Below are 25,110 nucleotides of genomic sequence, written 5' to 3' on the forward strand. Positions count from 1 at the left end.
ATCAGTGGATCCGAACCAGCCCCAACAGTGTATGAGGAGACAAGCAGGAACATGGTTTTAAACCACTGAACTAAACAACCCACATCAGCTGCATCAGACGACTGACTTACCACATGAAACGCTTTTCAGGAAGACAGATGAGTTCAAAACAACAATCTAAATGATTTTACAGCAACAAAACTGAGCAACAAATTATTATTATTTTTTTAAATATAGTAAGAAATGATCAATTAAGAGCAGATGAGAGAGAAGAACTGTAACTGTAGACACACCTTAACCTTTTAACATGATGTAGCTTGAACTTGAAGCTGAATGAAACTGAAGCTTTCAGGAGCCACAAGTGACAAAAAGGTTTGTATTGTAAAAACCCAATAGAAGTGAAAAATGCATAGCTAAAATGTACTCTGTATTTTTAAAAGGGGCATTAAGATTGAATAAAATGAATCCATTATCACTTAAATTACATTTATTCATAAATGATATTTAGCCTACTCGTTGATACTATAAATACTCAAAGCAGATCAAGAGCAACTCCGCTGTCCTGAGTATCTTAATGGTGTCTTCTTTCTTCTCTTCTGCTGAAGACTTCTGTATCTGATGTCATAAACCAGCACAGCAACAGTAGCCACGCCCACCAGAGCAGAGAGAGCCAATCGGATCACAGCTTCAGTAGAACCACAGCAGTAGATTCAGACTTCTGAGAAAAAAAAAAAATTAACAATGTTGAAACAGAAATATGATTAATTTAGTTTTTTGGAAAAATATAGTATAATGCCATACCGGAACATGGCTGACAAACTTGAGTGATGTTGAGATGTCTCGTCTGGTTGCTGATGGGATTGTTGAGCACACAGCTGTAGGTGTTTTTATCCTGATATTCTACCTCCAGAGGTAGAGAGAGACTGATGCTGAGATCAGACACACTGATGCTGGACAATAAACTGTTTCCTTTGTACCAGGAGAGAGTCACATGACTCACATTCAACACTGAACACAGCAATGAACAATTCTGGTACAGACTCAGAACAGAACAGTCTCTGCTGATGAGAGGAACGGGCAGACAAGCTGGAAAATATTAGAGAATAAATCAAATTCAAATAAATAAGAGACCTGTGATATTTGTAATTTCATTAATATTTAAAACTGATGTGAAGTATTAAATAAACAATAGTTATAAAATGTTGATTATTAAAATAATTAATTATAACAATGCTTGAAATGCATGAATGAGTTTTTACAATTAATCTTCTAGCATTTTACAATACAGTACAAAAAGGTAAGTAATCCTCTACTCACCATAGACAGTAAGATTGAATGTGTTGAGTGGCGACTCTCTTCTGCTGCTGGTGACTTTATAAAGTCCAGAGTCTGTGGTTCTGGTGTTTGTGATGCTCAGAGATCCAGTCTGATCCAGCTGCAGTCTGTCTCTGAATCTCCCACCGGCTTTATCATCATAACACCTGCTCTTATTGTTCTTTCTGTTGATTTGAGCGATGAGAATGTTATCGTGCCCAAATCTCCACATTATCTGATCATCTTTCTGTATTTCAGTATAATCAGTGTGTAGAGTGACAGAATCTCCCTCCGTCACTGACACTGACTTCACTTCATCACCAAACACACCTGATCAACAAACAAATATTTACTTAGATATGCAGTTTTTAACAATTTTCAAAAGTTATCCAAAATTTTGTGATTGCAGAAGAACATTTTACATCAAAGTATTCAGGCATATTAGTCTGATAAAACATGAAAATATGATCAATTATGGAAATAAAAATATGGACAAAATAAAATATGGAAGAAGAAAAAAATATTCAAAATAATGTGCGGGTGAACAAACAGACCTGAAGCCATAAAATACTTACCAGCCAGACTCCATGAGCACAAACAGATGAAAATAAAATGCATTTTTTAGCAGTTCACCAAACAGCATTGCAACAGAACTGTTACAATAATCAGGTCCTTACACTCTTGTAAATGTTGAATGTGTTGCCAGTCTGTATTAAAATGGTTCAGCGAGTGTGAATAAACTCCTCCAGTAGCACCTCCTTCACAGACAGATCTATGTCAGTAATTAGTTTTGTTTAAGAACAGCTTTGACTGTTCTGCCAGCATTTTATTTACATAATTTTACAATGTATTCTTTCTCAAACCCCAGATTAGTCTATTGGTCTATTGTATAATTTCCAGTGTTGGGCACGTTACTTTAAAAAAGTAATTAGTTATAGTTACTAGTTACTTCTCACAAATAGTAACTGAGTTAGTAACTGAGTTACATCATTATAAAAGTAACTAATTACCAGGGAAAATAACTATTGTGTTACTTTAAAAAAAAAAAAAATTCAAATGTCAAATAACTTTGGATGCCCCCAATATTAAATATGTTAAATTAATGAAATGGACACTAAAAATAATAAATTATTATTATGAAACATTGTGCATTAACCTACACTATTTATCTACTGACACTTAGTATCAGTCAGTCAAGCATTATAATATAATATTATGATAATTTAATATTATATGATGATAGAACTTTAGTAATTAGAATAACCAAGTAATGCATATTTGTCATCAATATAAAACGCACTAAGGATTATTGAGCTGCTGCGTTCATGAATATTAATCACGTTGTCTGCGTTCGCTTGAATTGATTTGCTGAAATCAAAACAGGGACGATAACAGGTGAGCGCCAGCCAATGAGATTGTCCCTTGCGCATTAGTTCCGCCCACTACCAGAGAAACCGGCAGTTCTTAAAAGCTGAAGAACTCCAAAGAAACTCCTTTATTTTGACAGGAAAATACAACAAAGAATATCGTTTACATGTAGCGCGTCAATTCTGCATGTTATGCAAGACTCTCTTGCTCTGTATCTTTCTTTGCTTGCGTGTATGTGAGAGAAAGCAACGGCGAGTCGTGCGCTTCACACTAGAGTTTATGGTACGTCAAATACAGCTACACTGCGCATCCATTCAGATGAACTGAAAAATTAAATTCTAATAATATAATATAGTAACGCCATATTTTATTGTCAGTAACGGTAACGGCGTTGTAACGGGGGAAACAGTAATTCGTTTGATTACTCGTTACTGAAAAAAATAACGCCGTTAGTAACGCCGTTTATTTATAACGCCGTTATTCCCATCACTGATAATTTCTTATATTTCTTCTTTCTGCATAGCATGCATTTGAGCCATATCAGGATTGCTATATTTCCATTATTATCAGCATGATTGTAAATGTGATACTAATGTCATAACATTAAATAAATAAATAATAAAGACAGATTAATTATTAGTATTGTAATTGTATTGCTGTTATCACTGTTGTTATAGTACATCCTAAATATAAAAGCTGACACGTATATATTCCCTCTTCTGATTTCAGAGTTGTTGGTTGAGTTCAGTTCATGAATCTTTCCACTGGCCTTCACATGTGGAGATCCATATTTGTTTTAATAATAGACAATCTTAAAATTTTGTTTTTAGAAAGAGTTCACATTCTTCTGTAGATCAAAAAGTGTCGTTTTGAAGGGAGGAGCTACTGGAGGAGTTTATTCACACTCAATGCAGAGCTTCACTAAACCACTTCAGACCGACAGCACACTTCTTTTGCTTTCTTACAAAACATTCAACACACGAGTGTCAGGACCTGATTATAATGACAGTTCTTTAATTAAACTGTTTTGCAAACTGCTAAAGAAAACTTTTCTTTTCATCTGTTTGTGCTCATGGAGTCTGGCTGGTGAGGATTTTATTGACTATTATTTCCATCAGTTATTTTTCCACTATTGTTGTATCAGAATAAAATATTTCAATACTTTTGTGTTCATGCTAATGAGTATTCATTGAATTTAGTGCAGTTTTTTGTGAAGCAATTTATAAATCATTTTAAAATTACTAAAACTGTCAGAAAGTCTATTAATTGAGTAAATATTTGCGTGTTTGTTCATCAGGTGTGTTTGGTGTTGATGAAGTGAAGTCAGTGTCAGTGACGGAGGGAGATTCAGTCACTCTAAACACTGATGATACTGATATACAGAGAAAGGATCAGATAATGTGGAGATTTGGCCATAACATTCTCATAGCTAAAATTAACAGACAGAACAATGAGAGCAGGTTTTATGATGATAGTGCTGATGAGAGATTCAGAGACAGACTGAAGCTGGATCAGACTGGATCTCTGAACATCACAAACACCAGAACCACAGACTCTGGACTTTATAAAGTCACCAGCAGCAGAAGAGACACACCGCTCAACACATTCAATCTTACTGTCTATGGTGAGTTAAAACACTTTCACACTCTCACAAGTTTTTTCTACTACGTATGTTAGACTTAAATCAAATTATTTTTCCCTTAAAATGATACATTTTCTCAGTTTAAACATTTGATATGTCATCTATGTTGTATTCTGAATAAAATATTGAAATTTGAAACTTCCACATCGTTGCATTCTGTTTTTATTCACAATTTATAAAGTGTCCCAACTTTTTTGGAATCAGGTTTGTACATTACATTTAAAGTGTTTTAAATGACAGAAGGAGGAGGATGACAGATAGTGATAAATGTTGAAGAATGTACATTTGTGTTTTCTTGCAGACGGCGCTGGATAATGTGGTGTATGCAAGAGTCTCGAGAAGTTGATCAACTCTTGATCAAACTGTGATTCTGTTTTAATTTTTTACAACCTAAATACAGGGAAGGTATTTTATGTTTATATACATATATGTACATTAAAAAAAATCCATAAAAGTAGTGCATTTCTCATCATCATCTGAAGCGTTTCCCATAAAAAGGCATATAATGCAGGGGTGTCACCAGGCCTTTTTTAGGAGGTCTTCTGTGCAGGTGTCAGACGCAGAGGACAAGGTGTGTGCATTTATCAATAGAGTCTTATGATATTTCAATTTGTGCAGTTTTTTTGTCATAAATGCAGTGATTATGCATTGTACGTATTACAAGATGGTTTCCCATCCACTGTAAGGTTTTTTTTCTTCCCTGCATTCACGCTTTATCGCACTGCGGTTGTTTTCTTGACATGTTTTATAAAATGTTTTTAAATCAAAACTTATTTTTTGTGGATGTTGCATTAGATTAAAATCATGCACAGAAATGATTAAAGACACAATCACACTGTAAAAAATGATTTGTTGTTTTTCTTAAATTAGGTAGCCTTCATTTAAAACAGAGAGAAATTGAATTATTCAACAAAAACTCAGAATATTATGTAATCTGAACAACATTTCTGAATTTTAGTTGATTTGAAAAGAAAGATTTTTGAAAGATTTGAAAGATTTTTTTTCATTGGGGCCTGAGCCCGCATTACAGATATTGTGAAAAACATAAACTTATAAACTTGTGTTCATGTGAAGTTCCTTGACATTAAATTGAGTGTACTATTTCAGAATATGCTGTCTTCATGTAGAATTCACATGGCCATCAAACAAGACTTATAGCAGATCTATACACAATATCCCACTGTCCATAACATTCACAGACACTTTTACCTAGATAAATGAATACTAGAGACACTGAAATATACTGAAAACAATTAATTTAAAACTTTAAAATACCTTAATAGTTGCCAAAAAAAAAGATGACAAACATTGACCTCATTTTGCACCTGTTTCTGTTGACAGCACACTGCAGATGTTGACCACTGTAGTGGAAAAGAAATGTTGAGTGTGAAATGAAAAGCTGAGAAGAAAAACACACACACAAAATGTGTGAACATTAGTCCCATCAGTTTACAATCCTCTCTGCTCTTAATTTGATCTCTATCTCCAATCACTTTTACCCATTGTTCATGGCTATTGAACCCCATGATTTACAGACGACTGGCCTGAACAAGTATCTCCACAATCTTTTTTCACCTATTCTAATCCGATTCAGTTGTGTTTGGTTCAAACCACACAAACCACACTCAGCTCTACTACCTGCATCAGTTGCATCAGTCAACTGACTCGTAACAGCTTTACAGCAAAACAACCACAGATGAGTTCAATACAATAACCTGAATGATTTATATCAACACATGCATTTTTTGGCAAATATACCGTAGTAGCAAAAATCAATTGAGAGCAGGTGAGAGAGAAGAACTTCAAGCATAGAGACACTTTAACCTTAAACACGCTGTGGTTTAATGTGCTGCTAGAAACAAACATTGGTTAACATTGTCAGATGAAACTGAAGCTCTCAGTTGCCACAGGTGGCAAAAGGTGCAGATTTCTGTTTACTTGCATGTGAACATGAGTGAGAAAGAGATGAAGTGTGAAAACAAGAGCAGAAACTGACCAGCGCTTTGGAAAGTTTGTATTTCATACCTGCTTTATATAATATAATCATATTATGCTAATATATAACATAGATTATAGAACATAGTTGTGTTTATTGTGAACTTGAATGTCACAAGGCTTTAAAAACGTATTAAACTTAAAGCGTTATTATATAGCAGCTCACAGAACTCTGATTAAATGTCTTTAATGTCTACCATAATTATGGTGAATGAAATCCTTTGTTTCCAGAGATGGATTTATGAAATGGTCTCCTCCAATAACATTTTGCTTTTAAAATACATGGACATTCATAATACTTGCATTTTTGAGCATTTTCAGTGGCTCATGATATGTATTGTTTTCTCTCTTCTCTTCTGTGGTGCATTTCCCAAAAGCCTCGCTGGGCAACTAAGGCCATCATTACCAACATAATAGGGAAAGCTTAAAGTTGTCTTGTTCACATTTTATGTAATTTACTTTAAAACAATTTTTAACAAGCTCAGTTGTAATGATCTTCAAGCATAATTATCACAATTGTGCTCCCTTCGAAGTGCACTCCGAAAACATTTATGCCATTTTAACGCAGCCGTGGCTTGTGAAGAAAGGTGAGTTTTACTATTTACAAGCAAAAATCTTTGTTACAGCATTTCCAAAGAGAAATTTGTCATATAAAATATTTATAAAAACACAACATATCCATCTTAATGTTTCACTTATTTTATAAAGTTATCTGTAGTGTACATACATGCAACGTGTCAAAAAACTGCTCTGCAAGAAAAAGTAATTCATTCACATATTTAAGAATATTACACTTTATTTGTAAAAATTAATTTCTGTAACCAAACGTAATTGTATTAGGCAATACCCAAATAATTGAAAAATCACCTGGCCAACTGGAAAAACTGGCCAACACAAAAGAGTCATGTGTGCTTCCAGGCCATTTGCACAATATCAGTGACGATACCTAGGTGACACACTTGTACATTAATGGTTGGATAACCCTTTTTGCTCTGCTCCCTCAGGTCATCAGATGGATCAGGGAGACCGCATGCACAGTCCTACTCCGACCTTACCCCGAGCTGCTGGGTAAGGGGGGCACCCCTTCCATGCTCAAAGTATGTGGTGGCTGTCACAGTGAACCATGGCCTCATGGCCAGCCAATCTGTAGGAAGAAATGACTTGGTTGTTCAGTTCGTGAAGTAAGTCAGGAGACATAATTTGTCTCGCCCTTATACTGTTTCTATTTGGAACCTGTCTATGGTCCTCAGGGCCCATCAAGGCCCTCCTTGAGCCCCTTTCACGCCGCTTTAGTTCCAGAACTAAAAGTACAGTACTAAAATACTGGGACGATTTTGCGCGAACTATTTCCCAGTACCATTTAAAGGATTGCATTCGCACCGACAGTGGGTACTAAGAAGTGACGTAAGCCGGTCGACAGCGACGTCATTTGTGTGCGGCGTTCAACAACGAAAACAAAGAAGAACAACGTTAACAACAGGAGGATGGAGGACGTTGTGATCGGAGCTGTGTTTTTGTTGTGTCTTGCGGGTTCACAATAACGGACATGGAATGTTGACGTAACTTATAGGTCAAGCGACTGAAAGATCGGAAAGGAGTTCAAAATGTTCAAAAGTGCCTGCACTTCAGCGTCCGTCCGTCCGTCCATCTATCGCTGTTCTCCATTCTTGCGAAATATAAGTTGATGCGATGTTTACACCGTATGTGTTTACACAGCGTTTTAAATCATGGCGGGTGAGGGCGTTTTCGTACGCGTTTAGCCAATCAGCGTACACTTACGTCACGATAGTTCCTGTGGAACTGTTTTAGACCCTACTCTGAAGTAGGAGCTAATTAGTTCCTCCAAACGGAGTTCCGGGAACTAAAACAGTTCCTAGTTCCCGCGGTGCGAACACGCCAAAAAGTGGGTAGTTCCACAATTAGTTCGGGTACTATGAAAAGGTTCCTGCGGACTTGGCTTCCTGTATGCCTCAGTGGACTCTGAGTGACCCATTGGAGTGAGGGCTCCTCCAGGCCTTGGTCCAGCAGAGTTCCCATTGGGGATATTTGTAAGGCAGCCTACTGGTCATCACCATCTACCCTTGCTAGGTTTTGTAAAGTGGACATCCCTGTTCTTCAGGCACTTGTCTTTATACAGTCATGGCTAAAAATATCGGCACCCTTGGTAAATATGATCAAAGAAGGCTGTAAAAATTAATCTGCATTGTTAATCCTTTGGATCTTTTATTTAAAACATTTACAAAAATCAAACCTTTCATTGGATAATACGAATTTAAAATGGGGGGGGGAAATATCATTATGAAATAAATGTTTTTCTCTAATACACATTGGCCACAATTAACGGCACCCTTTTATTCAATACTGTTTGAAACCTCCATTTGCCAGTTTCACCCCTCTAAATTTTCTCCTATAATGCCTGATGAGGTTAGAGAACACCTGACAAGAGATCAGAGACCATTCCTTCATCCATAATCACTCCAGACCCTTTAGATTCACAGCTCCATGTTGGTGCTTCTTCTCTTCAGTTCACCCCACTCATTTTCTACAGGGTTCAGGTCAGAGGACTGGAATGGCCATAGCAGAAGCTTGGTTTTGTGCTCAGTGACCCATTTTTGTGTTGTTTTTGAGGTTTGTGTTTGGATTATTGTACGGTTGGAAGATCCAAACATGGCCCATTATAACAGAGTCAGTCACTTATTGATTTTTTATCTGTTAGTATTTGATAGAATCCATAATGCCATGTGTCTAAACAAGATGTCCAGGACCTCCAGCAGAAATATAGGCCCACAACATCAAAAATACAGAAGTACATTTTATTGTACACATGCGGTACTTTTTATCCCTGTGTTCACCAAACCCATCTTGAGTGTTTGCTGCTAAAAAGCTCTTTTTTTAGTTTCATCTGATCATAGAAGCCAGTCCCATTTGAATTTCCAGTCATGTCTGATAACTGAATATGCTGGAGTTTGTTTTTGGATGAGCGAGGAGAATTTTTCTTGAAACCCTCCCAAACAACATGTGGTGATGTAGGTGCTGTTTGACCATTTTTTTTTTAAGGTTTTCTGACCCCGAGACTCAACTATTTTCTGCAATTCTCCAGCTGTGGTCCTTGGAGAGTCTTTAGCCACTCAAACTCTCCTTCTCACCGTGCATTAGGACGATATAGACACACGTCCTCTTCCAGGCAGTTTCGTAACATTTTATGTTGATTGGAAATTCTTAATTATTGCCCTGATGGTGGAAATGGGAATTTTCACTGCTCTAGCTCTTTTCTTAAAGCCACTTCACTAATTTGTGAAGCTCAATTATCTTTTGCTGAACATCAGAAATATCTTCTTTGCTTTTTCTCATTTTGATGGATGATTAAGGGAATTTGGGCTTTGTTTTCCCTCCTATTTATATTTCTGTGAAACAGGAAGCCATGGCTGGATAATTTCATGTTCATAATCACCCCGAGTGCTCAAAATTGTGAATATGAATGGGAATATACTTCAGAGATATTTTACTCATAAGAATTTCTAGGGGTGCCAATAATTGTGTCCAACGTGTATTTGAGAAAAATATTTATTTCATAATGATATTTCCCCCCATTTTAAATTCTTATTATCCAATGAAAGGTTAGATTTTTGTGATTTTTTTTAAATAAAAGATCAAAAGGATTAACAATGCAGATAAATTTTCACAGCTTTCTTTGATCATATTTACCAAGGGTGACAATATTTTTGGCCATGACTGTATACTTAATTGTCTTGCTCCCCTGGTAAATGGTCTATCTTGAATGAGTGCTCCAGCTGGTGGCCAGAGCCTCACTAGTTAGCTAATGTTTCTTAAGGCCCTCATGGTGGCACCCTAGGACTGGACTTGCAGGACAGCTTCTGTTTTACGCTTATAGCGCTATAGGATATTGTTTCCCAAGGATGGTTCCATGCAACATAGGAAAACATTTCGAAAGGGAATAATACAAACTTGGTTCCTTGAGGTAACAGGAAGGAGTATTCCATTCTCTGCCAGGCTATACAGCTGCACACGAGTTGATACTGCTGATTCTCAGTTGAAAGATTCTGATGAAACGCCATTCAGCACCAATTATATTGACAGTCACTCCACCCATTTTGGTGAACTGGAATGCCACAGGTTTATGCAGCTGCACAAACATTAACAAATCAGGCTTCAGCATTCAGAGGAAAATGGAGTTTCCCCACAATTCCAGCAACTATTTCTCAGGGAACCATTTTGTTCCATATCCATTGTATGAACCACATTGGTTAAAACGTAGAGCTGCTGTTACTCAGGGGGTGGAGTAACAACTTCTGCCTTAGATCAATTTTGCATTGACACAGAAAAGCAGTTTACTGATAGACAGATGCTGAATACATGAAAATAAGAGAAGTTTTATACGTACTATGTAGTAGTCTTTACACTGTAAAGATGTTGTTCAGTAACCAGTTGTCGCCACAAGAATGCGACTTTACAAAAACCGGTTTATGAATGTACTGTATTCTTACCGAACATACTGTTGCATATGCTTTAAAAGAGTATATGTGTATTGAAAAAAAAAAAAAAAAAAAAAGTGGAGGAGAACATGGAAATTATTCTGCGTTAATGTCATGATAATTAACTACAGCAAAAAAAATAAATAAATAAAATAAAAAATCATCAGTGCGCAGTGGTCAAAATGAAACCGAAAGTAAACATAAACACACACTTACCGCACAGTTGAAATAAAAACAGAAAGATGTGTGAAGTGCCCTTCGTACTGTTGTAAATCCCCCCCCCCAAAAAATAAGATTTCGATCATTTTGGCCTACTGAACCACCGACTGACAGCGAAATTTGTTAACAAAACGTAGCCAACTGAAGACTAACGGAGAGCATTTATACCAACAGTGACTGACTAATGAATTTACATGACGACTGTTATGCTACGAAGAGAAAAGCAATAACTTTATGCTTCCAAAATCTGAAAGACTGCAGTGCGAGGCAGAAATCCTGATGGCTCTACTTCAGATCGCTAACTATAATAAAGCATTACTGCCATCTGTTGTTTGCATGGACCAGAGGCCCTTTTCACTTCGTCAACAAAGCATAATTACCAAGAGATAAACACAGAAACACAGAAAGTGAAATGAAATAAAATTAAATAAAAAAAAGAACTTAAGTTGAATTGAAAAAAGTAACAATGAACATAACTTTTATAACTAGACTTTTTAAATAAAATTAAATAAAATAAACTCTTCAATTCTGAATTTTGCCTAATTTTGACTTTCTCTCCATACTAAAAAATAACTGTTATTAAATTAAACATTAAACATGGCTTTAAGCAAACAGATCACCATTTTTACATAAAATATAACATGATACAGAAAATAAATGCCAGCCTATTTTAAAGTATTTAATTGGAATAACTGCTGCTTATTATTAAAATTACAGGTCAAGACACAGAGTAAATCATCGGCAATATTAAGTGTAGTATTATCATGAAATATTATACAAAAACACATGCAATGGAAATTACCACTTCACATTATTGTACCGAAACATAAGTTTACTTTCTCCTATTTTACTATTTTATAAGGCAACACAGCACACTTCAGATAAAACAGTAACAGTACTGTATGTATATAAACATAGTGGAAGAAAATTCTTTAGATTTTAAAAATGTTGTTTACATTAAAAAAATGGTTCTTTAAAAAACTGTTTATTGAAAGGTTATCTGGGTGATCAAAAATTGTTCTTCTATGGTATAGCTGTGAAAACTGATTCACTTTTGATGACAAAAATTCTCGTTGTACAAGATAAAACACTCCTGTCAAAATCAACTTGGTGTTTGGAGTATCAAATTGTTCAGTGTTCGGCTATTTCACACCACCTTGAATTTCTGTAATCAGTTCAGATGTAACAAACAATGTATCTTGGTTTGATTTCACAGCTTTCTCAAAGCTGATGTTTGGTAATTGTAGCACCACAGATGATTACAACACAATGCATTTCCAGCATGTGGACAGCTAATGGATAACTTTGAAGCTTGTGTCTCTTTGCTTGCTCTTCAGTAGTTCTTCAGCACTTTTTCAGTAGTTCGATTCAGCACGCATCTGTCTTCAGTGTCAAACTAGTATTATGCTAATAAAGTAACTGGGATGATGTGTATCAGTTGTAAAATGAATTTTGAAAGACTTTCATAAACATGTTTCCTTCATCTAAAAGCAAACAAGTGTTAACGTGATTTTAACAGCTTGTTCAAGTATGCTGTTGAGCGCAATGGTGATGATGTGACTCTCACTTCTCACTCATTCACTTCTTCCACGTCTTCACTCAACAGTGACATCTCAACAGTCTCTGATTCATTCACTTGTTTTGCTGTGGAACCTGAAAGAAAATATAGTCAGTCACAGAAAAGTGTTTTGCTGCATTTACATCTACATATGTATTTTAACTGCAAAAACTTTTTCAAATTCTTAAAACTTGAATTAACAAAGGAAAAAAAAATGAAAATGTTAAAAACAGACAAGCAGAAAGCATGAACTTTTGTATAAATATACAGTTTTTATAATAAATGTTGTTCTACTCACCAGTGACAGTCACATTGAATCTCCTGAATGTGGTTTGTTCGCTGTTGATGATCTGTAGTTTATAAACTCCAGAGTCTGTGGTTCTGGTGTTTGTGATGATCAGAGATCCAGTCGTCTTGTCTAGCTCCAGTCTGCCTCTGAATTTCTCACTAATACTAGTTGTTCCTGAATCAACTTTAACAACGAGACTGTTTTTAGCTCCACGTGTCCACAGTATCAGATCATCGCTTTGTATTTCAGTCTCAGTATTTAAAGTCACAAATTCTCCGGACATCACAGGCACTGTCCTCACTGTATGTCAAAGCAACACAGAGAAACAGAAATACAGAAGACAAAAAATGTGCATTAATTTAGTTTGTATTTTCAATGTCACATATACAGTATGTGTATACATTGAGATGACATTTTAACCTAGTTTGGAATGTTTGTACATAACTTCTTTTCTTGTTGTATTATGAGACTTAACAAGACAAAGACATTAGTTAGCCATTAATTAATCTCATCTATTTAGGAAGATATTACCATGATTCACAATCACAAATCATAAAGTAAAACTGGGATAGACTGTAGTATTTGACATGATGGATTTCTAGCCAAAAGAAATCAGAATTTTGAAACCACAAACTATATTTGGATACGATTCATCAGTATGCATTTTCTTGTAATTGTAGTGATTTAATGAAAGTCTTAAAAACTTATAGAGGGTTGTCTTTATTGAAAAGCAAATGTACTTAACATTTTAGTACAGCATACAAAATATATTTTCACAAAATAATGTGGACTCTTACAAAGTTGTGTTCTAAATTTGAAGTTGATATTTCACAAAATTTCAGCTCGCTAAAAGGTTTTAAAAGACCATTTCAACAGGATGAATTGAGCATTAAAGCTTTCGAATGAAACATTCCAAATGTCCCAACCAATAATAAGCTAACATAGCATTACAATTAAAGTAAACAAACATCTAAAAATGATTCAAATTAAATTGCACTTTGAGAATTTGTTGAAGCTGAGATCATCTAACTGTCGTTCTACATAATTTGTCTAAATCATCTAGATCATTGATCTACTCACCTTTGACAGTAACAATGAAATTCTTGTATTCGGTTCTTGTGTTTTTGCCGCTGATCTGTAGTTTATAGACTCCAGAGTGAATTCCTCTGATGTTATTGATGGTGAGATTCCCAGTCTGACCGTCCAGCACCAGTTTGCTTCTGAATATCTCATCAAAACCATCATATGTTTTTTTACTGGTCGCTCCACTGATTTCAGCAATAAGATTGTTGTCTTCTTTATAGCACCACTGTATCTTATCATCTTTCTGTACTTCAGTATCAGTCTCTAAAGTGACAGAATCTCCATCTGCCACTAACTTTTCTTCAACTGTGACAGCTGGACACAGAAATGTGTTCATCAGATCAAGCTTAAATTTAGAAAGACATATTTCATTTTCACAAAGGAGCTAAAAAAATCAGTTTATCAGTTTATAAAAATCAGTTAATCGAGGGGAGGTGGGGGGAGCTAAGAATTATGCAATGGTGTCAAACGTCTTCAGGGAATTCAACTATATGCTAAAACGTTTCTCATCTAATTACTATAGTAAGTATTGGACTCCTGCATTGATCTGAATCATTAAGTGTTATCAAACCCAGATCAAAATCAGTTGTAAAACTGATGGTATATTTCCTCTGATACTGTAATATACATGATTAATCAAGAAGTGTTTTCAGTATTTTCATTTGACCCAGTTTTCCCAGTGAGTTTGATTGTTGCATTCAGTTCACCTGTTGTCTAATTAACTCAATAGTTCCTTGTTTGGTCTTGTACACTGTAAAAAGTGAAAGTTGACTTAACTTAAAAAAAATTGAGGAAACCCGTTGCCTTAAAATTATTAAGTACATAATAATTAAAAAAAAAAAAAGTTAACTGCACTTGACAATTCAGTTAACTTATTTAAGTTAAGTCAACTTATTACTTTTTACAGTGTATATATACTCCTTGTGTTCCTGATTTCCTTTGTCCTGTCTGTGTCAATAATGTTAAGGTGTTGTGTGATCTGTTTTCCTGAGTGTTGAATTATAGACTGTTTCTTTGGATTTTTCGTCTTTGTGCACTACTTATACTGCGACCACCTTGACAATAGCTTAATAAAACTCATTGTTTATGTCTTGTATCAGCTGTAATACTCACCCACTTGCTTTTCTAGTTCAGAGATCTTGCGGCGATAGTAAATCACAACAGCAGCTACAACTGCAGTCAGGAATAACAAAACAGCAGCAGCTATCCCAAATATAGCACCCGGAGACAGACCCGGATCAGGAACAGCTGAAGAGAGACAGTGAATGTGAGGTACATTACAGGTAGCTGACCAGAAAATCTCAAAAACAAAAATGGTCCTTTGGTCTTTACAGAGAAATGGAAATATCACGTTCAAAATATCACATTTAATTCATTTAAAGTAATGTAGTATGCATTTTCTTTGTAATTGTTCGTGAAATTTACTCGCAGTTTCTGAGTGATCCACTTCAAATGTTGACTACTATAGTTAGATAAGTTAATCAAACACAAACAAGTATCTGTTTTAAGGTGCTGACCAAACTAGTCTTTTAAAGATATGCTCTATAAAGACTCACCACTGACAGAAACCAAGAATTGCTGCGAGCTCTCACAGCCTCTGATCTGTAGCTCATAAAGTCCAGCGTGTTCGGTTCTGGTGTCTGTGATGGTCAGAGATCCAGTCTGATCCAGCTCCAGTCTGCCTTTGAATCGCTCATCGGCAATGTTTACTGAGGTCTCATTAGTTTCCACATTGATTTTAGCCAGGAGAATGCCTTTATCCCCAAACCTCCACACTATCAGATCGTCTCTCTGTATTGCAGTAACATAATTCTGTAGAGTGACAGACTCTCCCTCCATCACTGATACTGACTTCACTCCACCCGTCTCAGCAACCACACCTGGAAAGCAAATCAGATCAGAAAACTGGGGCTTGTAAAATTTGCAGGCAACATCCAATCATTCCAATTCTCATCATCAGGAATTTTGCCTAAATAACTTAATTCAAGTTGGTCTTGCGACTTTGCCGTTCTGATCAACAGAAAGCAGTGGGAGCATTGCTTCATAATTCTCAATGCTATTAAAAATGAAATTTCCCTAAAATATCCACTAATATGACCGCACCTTTAAGGATGCCTAAAGTTTTACAGCGTGGTTCAAATTGTGAAATCATGAAACCTGAAACAAGATTAATATAAAAAAAGATATTCTTGGGATACTCACCAATTACAGTAACATTAAATGTCTTAGTCGTACTCTTTTCTCTAGAGATGGTTAGTTTATATTGTCCCGAGTGTCTGATTCTGGTGTTTCTGATGGTGAGAGAACCAGTTTTTTGGTCTACTTGCAATTTGTCTCTGAATCCCACATCATCGGTGACAAAAAATGAGGTCAGGTCGTTCTTTCTCGTTATTTGGGATATGACAAAGCCTTTAGGTCCAAACACCCACAGTAAAGTATCATCGTTCAGTATTTCAGTAAGATTAGTGTGTAGAGATACAGAATCTCCTTCCATCACTGACATTGTTATATCTGTTGCACCAAACACACCTGCAAAACATAAATGAACAATTACAGATAGCTTAATCTGATACCACACCTCAGTATACAGATTCAGCTGAAAACACTGTGTGAGACAGATATGGCATTATCATGAAAAATAATAATAATAATAGACCATATTGATATTATATTAATCATATTGATAATAATAATAATAATGTGAAAAATTAAAACATATTGTATAAAGTAAAAATACATTTTTACATTTTTAAGCAATACAAACGAGATTTCTGCCTCAGAGAGTGGAGAGAAGGATGTTAACAAGTGTATGTTTGCTGGTAAGATGTGTTTGACAGATTGTGGTGTGGAGAATTGTTCACTGATGGTTGTAATTTTATTAATGAAGAACATGGCAAAGTCGTCAGCTGTTAAGAGTTGATGAAAAAGGGGGAGGAGGAGGACAAAGGAGGGAGGAAAATGTTTTAAAGAGCATGCGAGAGTTAGATGAATTGTTAATTTTGTTGTGATAGTATGTCCTATTAGCAGTGGAGACATTAGCAGGAATGGATGTAAATTTTTGATATTTCTGTCTGTATCTTGGAGTTATTTTAAAACCACAACCGCCAGAGGTCGCTGTATACCTAAAACCGCCAGTGGGTATAATTTACCCATGCACTTGTATTATGCCACTGTCTTCACAAAGTAATGTCTAGAGTCATAAAATGATCATTTTTAGTCATCAAATATGTTTTTGTCCTGTTGTTTTAAATTAAAACAATAGCTACAACATGCCACAGTTGTAATATAAATCTATAGGGAAAAATCTATTCCCTTAACAGATTATCTATTATAAATTCTACAAGTTAGACAAAATTTACCACAATAAATAAGCCTACAGTAATACGTGATAAATTATAGTAAAGGTGGTCATGAGTAGTTTAAAAATATTTTACAGTTTTTCTCAGTCGCTTTGGTGCATTTCTCGAATCATCCTTAATATTTGCATAACAGTAAGTGCATTTCTCAAAACAACTTCTCAAAAGTCCTTGAGTCATTGTGTACGGATAAGACAGTCAAATTGCTTGGTCATGTTGTCAATATAACAGTGTACTCTGGAGGGATGTTCTGATGTAAACTATGGCAACAGTTTGGATGACAGTTACTGTATTGAAATGCAGAATGCTGCGCTTTTTATGTATGCCATATATCCATTTCAAACATACAAATTTACACATTACTGTATGTGGGATATTGATTGAAAGACTGGATTGGATACAGTTTACTAGTGTTCTGAAAAAAAAAAAAAAAACATTACAACATCATTGTGATATAGAAAAGAAAAAGAAATATGGGCACAAAGGGTTTTTTTTTTTTTGAAAGTCCATTGTCAGAATTTGTAACTCTTGTGTTGTCCTCTGTCTATATATGCTTTCCAATTGAAGGTTCATGAAATGTATCTTTGAGCTATTTCAGAGAACTGGTTTATCATTGGTTCCTCTTCAGGAACGAGACGCTGCGTCCAAGAACGCTAGGGGAACGCCTCCAGCGTGACCGCGCTCTGATACAAATGTAATCTGTCCAAAGGATGGGCGAGACGTCACGGGCGGGTGACGTAATGGCCAGGAGGCATAAAAGCACGTGCGGTGGAACCGGCGTCAGCTTTTGTCATTCAGCAACCGCTACTCTGTGTGTGTCTGTCGATCTGTGTGGTGAGTCTTATTTAGTGTTGTTTGTCACTTGAAATAAGCTCCACAATGTCTAAAGTGCAGAGAAACTGCACTTGGGCGAGAGCAGATCGCATTACAGGCTGTGTTTTTCACTAACAGTCCGTGTGTGGTCTGCTTGAGAGCAGGGCACGCAGAGTCAGCTCTCGAGGGAGCTGACTGCCCACTTGTGAGCGTTTGTCGCTGCGTATGCTTACTCTCAGAGGGCTCTCTTTGAGGAGGGAGCTTTCACATGCGTTCCTTGCGTTACCGGCCCGCTTTCGCCGAGGCGGAGCAGCGGCTGCGTTCGCGGGGATCGCAGATGGATCAGGTGGAGGGAATGAAGACGGGCGATCCCCTATCTTCTTCCTTCCCATCAGATCCAGCGCCCGCTCTCTGGGTTCGGAAGCCCCGCGGGTTCTTCCCCCCAGAGAGAGGGCTCGACGCTCCGCCTGTCTTTCTCCGAGGAGGTAGACATGAAGGGCGTCGATGAGCTTTGTAAAATCGCAGTCTTTGCACGAGCATTGTTTGCACAAGCTTATTATGAACGAGGTTGTCATTATAGCAGTGTCCCTGCATAGGAACGGAGTTCGCGCTGTCAGCTCGAGAGAAAAAAAGAAGAGAAAAAAAAAAAAAAAGGGGCTGACGGCGGCGAATGAGATCGCGGGGATCGCACATAGATCTGGCGGACGGGTTGGAGACGGGTTCGCCCTCTCTCCACCTGCAATCCCCAGATCTAGCGCTCGCTGGGGCTGGAAGCCAGCGGTGCGGTTCTTCCCCCTTTGAGTGAGAGCTCACTGTTGCAGCGCGCGTTGCCGAGGCGACGCGTGCATTATGTCATTCTCGTTCGTTTCATGAATCCTTTTCATATCAGACCGTATTTACTTGTCTGGTTGTTTTTCTCCATTTAATTCTGAGGAATTAAATGTTCTATTTCATCTAACTAGGAGAAGTTAGGTGTGTATGTGTAAAAGGAGCCTAAGAAAACTTGGGATTTTCTCGAGTGAGAGCACAATGTTTTACTTCTCTTCCTCTGAGGAGGTTGATGTGGTCAGCAGGGGCTGCTGGGCGGAGCAGCCCCAACCGTGTTCCAGCTCCTCATATAGGGAGCGTCACTTCTCTTACTCCCCAGTATGTTGGAGTCAGAGTGGCGCTCCTGGGCCGAGGCCTTCTAGCAGAAGGCGGATCTGCGGACCGTCACTCTCGCTGGATAGTCTTTGGCTAAAACATCCTGCTGCCTATGGCCCAGGACTTCTGAGGGCCGGCCCTCTGGGGAAGAGTGGCATACACGGTGCCCGTCTCTCCTCAGTGCCCTCAGGAGATCGGTCTGCCAACCCTGCCACGTACGGTGTTCCAGGGCGCAGCGATCTCCAGCGAGCACACATCTCAGTTTCTTCCGCCCGGAAACGTAGCGGAGCTGAGATGCTCGCCACCCCTTCGGGGGTCTCTAGAGCAGCTAGTTTGGCTTTCTCCTGCCGGTGTGCCGTTCCAGGATACCGAACTAGCCGCTCTGATTATACCAGAGGCCAGTCTCCAGAGACTGGTTCCCTTAGTAGGCACCTGGCGGTGTGGGAGCCCCTGCCAAGCGTGTCTCATTGGGTCCTGCGTTGCAGGCTCTGGTTCTACCAGTCTAGTCTTCCTAGAAGATGACGCGAGTCTGAGGACAGTCGCTTCAATAGGAGACTTCGGCTGAGGTAGTCCTGGTGCCCATGGCCCAGAACTTATGAGGGCAGGCCCCTCTGGGGAAAAGCGGCGTACACCGCGGTACACGGTGCCCGTCTCTCCTCAGTGCCCTCAGGAGATCGGTCTGCCAACCCTGCCACGTACGGTGTTCCAGGGCACAGCGATCTCCAGCGAGCTCACATCTCAGTTTCTTCCGCCCGGAAACGTAGCGGAGCTGAGATGCTCGCCACCCCCTTCAGGGGTCTCTAGAGCAGCTAGTTTGGCCGTCTCCTGCCGGCGAGCCGTTCCAGGACACCGAGCTAGCCGCCCTGGTTATACCAGAGGCCAGTCTTGAGAGACTGGTTCCCTTAGTAGACTATTTGGCAGCGTGAAAACTACTGCCAAATGTGTCTCCATGGGACCTGCATACTGTAGAGAGGCTACAGAATCCAGTTTGGTTCTCCTCCGCCTCTTTTCAACGGGGTGAATCCCACTCTGGTGGGCCCCGAGCAGGTTCTGGTAATGGAACGAGAAGTAGAGTACTCTCTTGAGGAAGGAGGCCATCGAGGTGGTCCCTCCTCTCGAAAGAGATTCCGGGTTCTACAGCCGGTACTTCATAGTTCCCAAGAAGGATGGAGGGTTGGCGTCCCATTTTAGATCTGCATCAGTTGAACCACTCAGTCAGCAGACTGAAGTTCAAGATGCTCAAGCAGGTCGTGTCTCAGATCAGGTCCGAGGACGGGTTTGTCACGATCGATCTAAAAGACGCATACTTCCATATCTCCATCCTTCCCACTCACAGGGAGTTCCTGAGGTTTGCTTTCGAGGGCAAAGCTCACCAATATCGGGTTCTTCCCTTCGGCCTAGCACTCACCCCGCACTTTTACAAAGTGTGTGGATGCCGCGTTAGCTCCGTTGCGGCTACAAGGCATCCGCATATCCACTTTGGTTGATTCTCGCTCTATCAGAGCAGATGGCGGCTCGGGGGGGGGGGGTTGTACTTGCTAGTTACTCCCCCCACCCACCCCCACCAACTACGCCCCTGATGTCACAGCATGAATGGAGACATTATATGGTGAAATTTGACCCGATAGCGTTTATAGAGGTATAAATGCCCCGTTTTTAATCTGGTTTTCAAATGTTTTTTTTATTTTTTTGTGTTTTTTTAACAACAGGGTATTGAAATAACATAACTTTAGTAAAAGTCAGTGACTGCAGACTTGGTTATTTTATTGAAAATCTGTTATACAATTGAAAAACAGCCATGGGTAAATTTTAGCCCGCGTTCTAGTGTCAGTGCGTTCAGAATGTGACACAAATTAGTTTCAAGTGTCTGCTATTAAATGGTGTCGCTGTTATCAGCACAAACAGAAAACGTATGTTTTCGTTTCAAACACAAGGAGTGAAATGTTACAATTCACTCAGTAGTTGTAACAAACCCTGGGGTGATGTAACATTATGCAATAAGGAGGATTATGACAAAAAGGGATTTTGAAAGCTTTTTATTCAACATGGTGTGTGTGTGTGTGTGCAGTGGCGTGCACAAGGGGGGGGCGGGGGCTCAAGCCCCTGCCCCTTTGAGGTCCGACAGTAAAGTGCCCTTGCGGTCCGGTGCCCCTATTCTGCTAGGGGTGTTCGATATGACGATTAATGTCTCCACGATTTGCTTTTTTGAAGAAATATCGTTGTATCGTGCCACAGCACACATTCTATCAGCTGCCGTTCTGGCGCCGCCGTCTCTATGTAACATATACGTTACTGTACAACGCTACATACATTCAGATCAGTGTTAACTCAGCGGTAGAGTTACTCTCACGGGACACTGCACTTATTCGCAGTCACCAAAAGTACATTATCTGCATCTGCTTCAAAGACTTAAACGTTTCACTCAGTGTTCTGTTCTGACAAAGTGCCTTTTCTGAGCACATACACCCAAAGCGCATGCTCTAAAAGGCCGTCAAACAGCGCCTGATTACCGAACTAAGTTATGTTTTGTGCTAATACTGTCAAAACACACCAGGCTTATGTATAGACTCAGTTGGTTATGTCTAAAATGAAAGTAAACAGCTGCGAGAAACAGATGCGTGCCTGTATATTAGATGCGTGTCGTGCAGGTCTTAAAGGGACAGTACTAAATATGCTGCCGACTGTAATTAAGGGATAGTTCACCCTAAAATTGTAATTCTGCCATTATTTACTCTAATGACTTAACTCTTGTGCTGAACACAAAAGAAGATATTTTGAAAAATGTGGGTAACCAAACAGTTGCTGGTTCACATTGACTTTAACAGAAGGAAAAAAATACTATGGAAGTCACTGTAGACCAGCAACCGTTTGGTTTTCCACATTCTTCAAAATAGCATTTATTTTCAGCAGAAGAAACTTGTTCAGGTTTAAAACAACTTTTGAGTGAGTAAATGAAGGTATAAAAATCAAACACTAGCCTATTTTAATTTTGGGGTGAATTATTCCTTTAATGTTAATAAAACACCAAACACAAAGAGAAAAATCACTCACTACTCTTGACTGAAAAACTTTAATACAGTTGCTTTAATAGGAATCAATCTATATAGTGTTTTATTTTTATATTTGTTCATTCAATTTCTTGAATGCTCCTGCTAAATACACCTATCATAGACTACCTGAAAATAAAACACTGTTTATTTTATTTGTATATTATGTGTATTTGTAATGTGTATATTTGCTCTCATTTTTTAATAACAAAGATAAAATAATGACAACGATTTTTATCTTCACCCACTTTGGCCTAAATATCCGCCATACTTTTTTATATTTTGTTACCTTGAAAGGCTTTGTCTTTATAGTAGGGAAATTAGTTTGGCTGTAATGCTCAAACACGACTGATTCAGGTGGGACTGGAATACATTTTACAATGCACTTGTTGCAGCTGATGAAAAAAAAAAAAAAATGAAACCAAAAAATAATTTCAACTTCTAAAACAAAAATCCACTTACCGTCCACGAGTAATAAGAGAAGAGAAAGCAATAACATCTGCATGTTTTTATAGGGCTGTGTATCCAAATGTAACAAAGACGATCAACAGAGATTAGTTATGTTCTGCTGCATCCCCAATGGGATCCTATACTCCCCAAGCCGCACCCCAACGGGTGTTGTGCCGAATCCGACTCCCCCTCGCGTGCACGCGCGTGACGTCAGTTCACTAGACACAGTAGTTTCTTCACAATGAACACCACGATTGTATAACATTGCAGCACATTTAAATGATCAGTTTAATTGCATATCAGTTCGGTCATAAGTGCGTTTGGAAGATGTTTACTGATTAAAGAATGAATGAATAATAATATGAATATCTGAATAATAAATCCTTAATCAGTAGCCTAAATTCATATACTGTACCTGCCAAAAGGGAAAAAAGGGTTTGAAGACTCCAAACCCCAGGATACATTTTTGGAGATAGCTTCTATGAGCAGGTGCATCAGGTCTCTTACACTGCATATGCATATCACCAAAATTCAGTTAAACATAAAGTGTGCCTCATCAAATTACAAAGTTGCATATAGGTAGATGTTGGAACAGACACCAACTGATTTGCCCACTTCAGTTGACTAGGCAGCCAGTGATCATCTATGGAAAATATCAGTCAGAATGAAATCAAAGTGATAAATGCACTGGTCTCAGAGTTAAGAATAAACTAGGCTACAGAATTAGGCTGAACCGTATTGCACATAGTATAGGCTTATTGGACTGCGTATAGTAGTAAATAATAAACACTGCACAATGGAAATAAATGTAATCATATTTTAATAAATTAAATAAATGTAATATTTTAAAGTAAATAAATTAACTGAAGATCTGATTTGTCACGTGACAAGTTAAACTAGCATTTCCAGACTCTTGCTTCTTAGACAGATGCGTTCAATAAAAATCAACATGGAAAGAAAGGCAGACTGTGAGATGTGGACAGATATCATGTACTGTTAGAACGGGAAGAGACTGCGCAAATCTGATAAGGTTAATAAAGAATACAATTGACTTAATATAAACTTTGTGATATAAACTCTCAGATACTTACAATGGGCACAATTTGCATGAAAGTTTGCTGACTTGTTAAATTGTATGAATTAATACTACTTCAACATGACACTTTGTTGGGGGTTCTTTCTGATGGGGCCGTGGGATATGTAAAGCAAAATTCATCAAATGTTGTGCAAAATGTATCTGCAGTACAGTTCAGTCAAGGTGCTCAGACCAACACAGACATACCATTTGCCTTTGCAGCTTTTGGTCTTCTCCGTAAACGCACAATACGGCCAAAATCAAATCCAAAGGCAGGCCTCCCTTTGGTCTTCCCTTTCAGCTAAAACAAAGAATATATACATGTTGAGACAGTGTGTTAAAAATGATCTATGACCAAAATATTTAAGAGGAAGGACTGTAAGGAAAGATATTATTAACACATAAAATAAGGATGAATTCATTAAAGCAAATCAGTTATAGCGGAATGTGTTCAACATTACCTGTGAAGGGTTGAATCATTGAAGGACTTGTTCAGCCTCCTTGCCAGCTTCTTCAAGATCAGCATTGGGAGCTTCAAGTTCAAGTTCCCTGTTAATTCTAGCAGCTTTCTGACAGAATTGGTCAAAATTCTGAGTTTTAAAAATGTCACAAAGCACAGAAAGAGAGAGAGAGAGAGAGAGAGAGAGAGCAAAACTGTGTGTAAATGAATTATGGATTACAGTTTGGAAAAATAGGAACAAGTGATGGCTTTTACAAGAGATGACTTCTTAAAAGAGCTGCTGGAGTATGTGATCTGACCTAACTGTTATACAATTGAAAAACAGCCATGGGTAAATTTTAGCCCGCGTTCTAGTGTCAGTGCGTTCAGAATGTGACACAAATTAGTTTCAAGTGTCTGCTATTAAATGGTGTCGCTGTTATCAGCACAAACAGAAAACGTATGTTTTCGTTTCAAACACAAGGAGTGAAATGTTACAATTCACTCAGTAGTTGTAACAAACCCTGGGGTGATGTAACATTATGCAATAAGGAGGATTATGACAAAAGGGATTTTGAAAGCTTTTATTCAACATGGTGTGTGTGTGTGTGTGCAGTGGCGTGCACAAGGGGGGGGCGGGGGCTCAAGCCCTGCCCCTTTGAGGTCCGACAGTAAAGTGCCCTTGCGGTCCGGTGCCCCTATTCTGCTAGGGGTGTTCGATATGACGATTAATGTCTCCACGATTTGCTTTTTTGAAGAAATATCGTTGTATCGTGCCACAGCACACATTCTATCAGCTGCCGTTCTGGCGCCGCCGTCTCTATGTAACATATACGTTACTGTACAA

At 38.2% G+C, this 25,110-nt stretch overlaps 1 protein-coding gene and 1 pseudogene across 4 annotated transcripts; both read right to left on the reverse strand.

The window, feature by feature from the left end:
- Positions 1 to 521: 521 nt before the first annotated feature.
- Positions 522 to 1,733, reverse strand: LOC131530986 (hepatic and glial cell adhesion molecule-like; annotated as a pseudogene).
- Positions 1,734 to 11,698: 9,965 nt separating this feature from the next.
- LOC131530385 (uncharacterized) lies at positions 11,699 to 24,566 on the reverse strand. Of its 4 annotated transcripts, XM_058760636.1 has the most exons (9): positions 24,540 to 24,566; positions 24,286 to 24,414; positions 24,032 to 24,125; positions 16,143 to 16,469; positions 15,497 to 15,820; positions 15,054 to 15,188; positions 13,938 to 14,255; positions 12,867 to 13,157; positions 11,699 to 12,663 (listed from the first exon to the last, which is right to left on the reverse strand). In XM_058760636.1, exons 4-9 carry the CDS (start codon positions 16,441 to 16,443, stop codon positions 12,581 to 12,583), a joined length of 1,452 nt encoding a protein of 483 aa, XP_058616619.1. In that variant the 5' UTR covers positions 16,444 to 16,469; positions 24,032 to 24,125; positions 24,286 to 24,414; positions 24,540 to 24,566; the 3' UTR covers positions 11,699 to 12,580. The 4 variants fall into 4 exon arrangements, with proteins under 4 accessions (XP_058616619.1, XP_058616618.1, XP_058616617.1 ...); XM_058760635.1 differs by having other exon boundaries at positions 24,286 to 24,557; XM_058760634.1 differs by lacking the exons at positions 24,032 to 24,125; positions 24,286 to 24,414; positions 24,540 to 24,566 and adding exons at positions 22,762 to 22,967; positions 23,165 to 23,212.
- Between the last annotated feature and the right edge of the window lie 544 nt (positions 24,567 to 25,110).

This window comes from Onychostoma macrolepis, chromosome 22 (assembly GCF_012432095.1).
Source record: "Onychostoma macrolepis isolate SWU-2019 chromosome 22, ASM1243209v1, whole genome shotgun sequence".
Classification (NCBI taxonomy): Eukaryota; Metazoa; Chordata; class Actinopteri; order Cypriniformes; family Cyprinidae; genus Onychostoma; species Onychostoma macrolepis.

What these genes read in the sequence shown, in the direction of transcription:
- LOC131530385 (XM_058760633.1), bottom strand. Translation starts at nt 23,213, where the DNA reads ATGTATCCTGGGGTTTGGAGTCTTCAAACCCTTTTTTCCCTTTTGGCA. An exon ending in CCTTTTTTCCCTTTTGGCAG is followed by an intron (nt 16,470 to 23,164) that starts GTACAGTATATG and finishes TATGTTTTGCAG; the next exon opens with GTGTGTTTGGTGCAACAGAT. An exon ending in TTTCATTGTTACTGTCAAAG is followed by an intron (nt 13,158 to 13,937) that starts GTGAGTAGATCA and finishes TTTGACATACAG; the next exon opens with TGAGGACAGTGCCTGTGATG.